This window comes from Bombina bombina, chromosome 4 (genome assembly GCF_027579735.1).
Source record: "Bombina bombina isolate aBomBom1 chromosome 4, aBomBom1.pri, whole genome shotgun sequence".
NCBI classification, from domain to species: domain Eukaryota; kingdom Metazoa; phylum Chordata; class Amphibia; order Anura; family Bombinatoridae; genus Bombina; species Bombina bombina.
The window spans coordinates 619,616,277-619,622,276 of NC_069502.1; the positions used below are offsets into that span (position 1 = coordinate 619,616,277).

Genomic DNA, 6,000 nt, shown 5'->3' on the forward strand with positions numbered 1-6,000 from the left:
AGCTTTCTACATAAAGTATCTTATACTTCATGAATGGTCCCCTTTATTTGTTTCAATAGTCAATCCTAGCATTTGTACAACGCTAGTATTGACTTTCACTTTAAAATTGTATTCTCTACCTGAATCATGAAATAAACATTTTGTGTTTAATGTCCCTTTAAGTGTCACTTCCAAAGATGTAAACATAGTTATGAAAGAAGCTATGTAAAAGAACTATCAACCAGCTGTTTTATTTCTTATTTAAATACATTTGATCTAGAAGATATCACTATTGAGAATCCCACTAAATAGGTTTACAAGATGTCGGTATTCCTTAATATTATTTCATGTTGCATGAAAAAATAATCAACACTATAGGGTCGATTTATCAAGCTGAGGCGGACAGGGGCGCACATATGCGCCCCTATCTGCCGCAGCTCGCCTCTGGCTATTTTGCGCTCATGTGCAACGCCGCCCCCTGCCCGCGCACAGCCAATCACGCTTGGGCAGGAGCTGTCAATCTTCCTGGTCGGACGAGAAAGGGTAGGGAAGCAGCGGTCTGATGACTACTGCTTGTTAAATACGGCATGCAGGTTCTCTTGTGAGACCCTGCAGTCGTAGGCAGGCGAAAGCCTGCCAAAGAGGTTGATAAATCGACCCTATATATTTGACTTATGACTTCTTGTGGATCTTAATATACAGTGGTATATAGACAGATAAAATAGCAAAATGACAACCAGATCTTAACCAATAGCAATAATAATATGGAAAGAGGGAATAATATATAAAACATTGATGCCAGAGAGAAATTTTATGAACCGAGGAGGCGGAGCATTATAAGTTTCACACATTTTAGGATCCATAATTTAAATTCTAGCAGCCTCAAATCCGATTTCATGATAATCCCATATCATAATATAAAAGTAGACATGTTTATAGTTAGACACTGAATTTGTTATACCAAGTTGTTGTTTGTTTGTTTTTTGTTATTGGAATCATTTAACAATTGCTTTAAAGAGAATAACAAATTTAACCTATACACATTAATTAAGGATAAATTTATAAAATATATATATATATATATATATATATATATATATATATATATATATATAAATAAAAACTTACATTACAGTTAGAAGACTCTTCACAGGTTGGATAAGAACCATCAACCCCTTCTGGTGAGTCCTGGTTGCTTGATGGCGTTTTCTGGGATTCATACTCTTTCAGCTGAAAAGACCAAAATTATTTGCAATAATATTTTGTAACAGCATGAAGATGATTGGTTAATAACAGGTTTAAACTGTTATCTTACTACTTTTTATTCTAGATACTGTCTCTGCAAGCTAGTTATCTTAGTGCAGGACAAACTAGTTTTATGAATGTCTACAGTACATATTTCCTTTAAAACACATTCAGACTTTTTCTGGTGCTTTGAGATTCCCAGCACTATACAGGATGTAAGGTTAAATGAGGTTAGGAGACATGCAGCAAGTATTTGCAGTGAATGTTTCAGCAGCAGTAAACAGACAGTACATCTTCTACAGCATCATGCTGAATACAGTATTAAAGGGGCGGTCTACACCAGAATTCTTATTGCTTAAAAAGATAGATAATCCCTTTATTACCCATTCCCCAGTTTTGCATAACCAAAACAGCTACATTAATATACTGCCTCTTTATTTCAGTTCTTCTGCTAGACTTGCATTTTAGCCAATCAATGCCCTCTCATAAGAAACTCCACAGGAGGGTGAGCACAAGGTTATCTATAAGACACACACAAACTAATGCCCTCTAGTTGTGAAAAACAGTTAAAATTCATCCAGAAAATAAGCGGCCTTCAAGGGCTTAGAAATTAGCATATGAGCCTTCCTAGGTTTAGCTTTCAACTAAGAATACCAAGAGAACAAAGCAAATGTGATGCTAAAAGTAAATTGGAAAGTTGTTTAAAATTACAAGCCCTATTGGAATAATGAAAGTTTCATTTTGACTAAACTGTCCTTTTTTTATTTATTTTTTTATTAAGGTTTCTTCCAAGACATACAACAATATAAAAATGAAACACATATCACATGAAGTAATGTCAGGTAAACAACGGATAAAAACAACAAGATGAGATCATGAGAAATACAACTATCATGTGAGTAGTATAGGTAAAGTATGTCATCTAGAGACCTCCTGAATGAAGCAAGAGGCCACTTTTGGACCTCCAGAAATAACTGGAAATATTCACGCTACAGGTGGTAATTTGAAACTGAGGAGACAACTATTGGGTTTCTGCTAACAAACCTCTTTTTTTGGATGATAATAATAGCATATAATTCAACATCACTTATATGTTTCAAAGGATAACATTAAAATAAAAATTGTAATGTCAAGGGACCCCCTAGTTTGATGCAGGTCTTTTAATAGACCTCTCAGGTCTGGAATTATATAACTTTATGGGGGTATCAAAATGTAGGTATATATCTTAGAGTGAAGAATGAAAAAAATGGGTTAGCAATACTTTAGAGAACCACCTTATGCAAATTGTTATATCAACAAAAGGGTTGTTCCTTACTGACAAAAGGGCTGTTCCTTAAAGAACAAAGAAACCATAAGATATAGTATTGACTAACTCCAAGTTAGAGAGTTTAGGGGACAGATACATCCCTCCAGCTAGTAAGGGTAGGGAGTATAGAGCAAACCATTCTGATATTGAGCCCAACGATCTACTGAGATACCTGAGGTATAACTAGTTTATATGCTTATATGGTGTGAGGCGTTTAGAAGAGTTATCTATTCTAGTAGCTTCAATCCTAGACTTCAGCGTATATATGTATTAGTGTAACTGATAAGAGGTGTCTATTTTACGAGTCACTGACAATATTAAAGTTGCTATGCCCCTCCGGCCGCCAGAAGCACAGCAAAAACAACTCTGGTCAGCGTAGTGACTATGGTATTTGTCTTTAAGGCTAATGTAATAACTAGGGAGAACTGCTGACATCTAACCTCCTTCATAAAAGTATACTGCTTGAGGTCTATACCATGTACATATTACAGAATATCATACAAAACTGTGAAGGGTTAACAATGACTTCCAAACATTCTACAACAGATCTAAAAAGTATTCCGGTCAGATGGAGTAAAACTTACAACGATATTGGGCCTGAGCAACCTGCTGATTATTGGGTTAACACTGGCTCATTTACAGGATCTACCCTGTCCCCCCTTTCATATATGACACAAGGAGAGAAGACCAAGCTCTTATAACTAATCACTCTGCTTACTTCAGAGAGTCCTACATAATAACAAAATGACTATATGACTTATAGTAATGGAATGTCACAACTGTTCTAACTAAAGTCATAGAGCACATAAATGTATGTATGTATATTGGGTATATTGGGGCAGAAACTGATACAAATTGCTAAGGATAACTAGTGATGGTCAAGTTGCTAGAAACTACCACTAGTGAGTTTAAATCCCCCTGAAGATATAATGTATGAGGTCAGCAAGATTACAACTAACATATAGCAGCATATTAACACTAACCAATAATAAGAGACTGGATACAAAACAAAGTCAAAGAGTAAAGTGCATGCTGAATAACTCTCCTATTATCAGACCTAAAATCTTCATATGGAGACTATCGTTCAGCTGCATTGTTCAAGTATACCCATTGTCTCAAACATTAACCCTACTCCTGAGGGAAGAGAAAGCATGATAGGTTAGAGTAAATATCAGGGATGCTAGCAAGTTAAACATTGACTCCATAATATCCTATATCATATCTAGAAATGTGCTGTTCATAAGAATGGAGTCAGTCTTATATAATTACAGCAGTTTTTGTACTGTGCAGGCTAATGAATGTTAGAAAAACACAGGTCCACACGAAGGATCTATCCTATCCCCACCTTCACATATGGGATGTTAAAGTTCACACAGCTCAGGATACCAGTCGATCTCTGTGGTTTAAAGCATCTTTCCTTTTATGAGTTTAGATGTGAAGGAGGGACGCAGTAGGAAGAAGAGAAGCAGGGTTTTCTTTAATGTCTCTCTAGTAGCTGCCGCATTGTGTAGGGATGGCCAGGTCCCCACGCTGCAGATCCGATATTGTTGCGACTAGATGCGGGGTATGAAAGTCCGGCATCGGCAGTGCCATGGCCTCTTTAAAGTGGGTCTTCTCCCGGATACTGTGCGCAACCCCTAGGCCAGGGGGCAAAATTATAGGCTATTCCTCTTCAATGGTGCTCTCCGGTGTGGGGTAATGTTAGCTGCTCTTAAAATAGTCAGTAGTACAAGGCCCATCTGTATTAAAACAGTTCTTAAAATGGTCCTCCAGTAAGCTAATAATCACAGCTTCAGTTTCTTTTAGGTTCAGCGCCATTGTTGCGGCTTAGGTGGTTCTATGACGCCTGAGAATATCTTAATGGATAGCAGCGTTATCCAGCTGCTTAGTAACCCAGTTACCCGGAGGGGGTTAATATGCAGTAGCCTAAGCTCCATAGATTGTGAGCCACATCAAAATGACCTGTAGAGTGGTTTGTCTGCAGGAATAGGTGTTAACGCCATGTGGTCATTCACTATGTAGCTGTGCTGAATAACATAGGCTAGATGTGCGGCTCCAAGGCAACAATCTGGACTCTGGAATGTTCAACAGTATTTTCCAAAATGTAGATCCTATATAAAGCTAGTAATTAAAGATTAAGTCCTTCTATTTAGTTTTGGAGCCAGAAGCTCAGAGAAAACACGTCCAGCCGCTTCAGCTATCAGCTCCGCCAGACTGTCCCTTTTTAATATAATGTACAGATTTTCACATAAATTGTATCAAATAAAAAATTGCTTTTAATTTAAAAAATAAGATACATTTCTAAAGATTTTTTTCATTTATCTTTGGCATATTGTTTAGAACCAGACTTAATACCAACTTTCCTATTTAAAAAATTGCTTTAGAAGATTTTGATTTCAATTTTATTATTCAGTATAATTTATTAATGTTATCAAGAATATTTTGATTGTATATTTTATATATTTGGTTATTTCTTTTTATATAGCAATAATTGACACATATGAACAAAATAAAATGTGATTCAACAAACATAGGTATTATATGCATTTGAAAATAATGGTCCTGTAATATATAAAATATTGAAGAACAAAATTATAAACTGAATGATGTAAATTAACACCAGTGGATTGTCTAAAAAAATGTACCGTCCATTATATTGTTATGATCAGCAGATATTGGCTTAGTAGGAAAAATATTTATTTTTGTCACTTAAAAGAGATGATACACATTGGGGTCCATTTATCAAAGGCTTTTGCCAGCCTTCGGCCCTTTACGACTGCAGGTTCTCACAAGAGAAGCTGCAGTCTGTATTTAACAAGCAGCGGTCATTAGACCGCTGCTTCCCTAACCTCTCGCCACGTCTTAGGTGGTGAATTTCAATTGCCCCAGTCTTGTCCGACCGGGGAGATTGACAGCTCCTGCCCGCGCACAGCCAATCACGAGCGGCGTTGTTGTGCAATACTGAATTCCGGTAGCGGAATTCAGCCCGTCAGAGGCGAGCTGCGGCAGACAGGGGCGCGTATGTATGCCCCTGTCCACCGCAGCTTGATAAATTAACCAAGAGGCATTTATGTGCAGTCACCAATCAGCAGCTAGCTCCCAGCTCTTGAATCTACCTATGTATGCTTTTCAACAATGGATACCAAGAGAACCAAGCAAATTAGATAATAGAAGTAAATTGGAATGTTGTTTAAAATGTAATGCTTTATTTGAACCATGAAAGTAAAAAGTTGGATTTCATATCCCTTTAATATTTGGGGAAACTCATATTAATTTATAATCACATTCATTTTTTTAAATAAATATCTGGGTTTATAACAACAGTAACTTTGATGGAATTACAATTCTTTTGACAGAATTAATTTATTCAATCACATGTTTTATTTTCTGTTTTGTAAGATCAATTTAAAATAGATCAAAAGAGATCTAAATAGATCTTTACTACTGACATGTCTTATAGTATAAGATTA

The 6,000-nt window shown here is 36.4% G+C and overlaps 1 protein-coding gene across 1 annotated transcript in view; it reads right to left on the bottom strand.

The window, feature by feature from the left end:
* The window catches only part of SASH1 (SAM and SH3 domain containing 1), a 273,426-nt gene that overhangs the window by 89,028 nt on the left and 178,398 nt on the right, over positions 1 to 6,000 (bottom strand). The window contains 1 exon segment of the mRNA XM_053712110.1: positions 1,108 to 1,209. Within this exon segment, the coding sequence (XP_053568085.1) occupies positions 1,108 to 1,209 (102 nt within the window).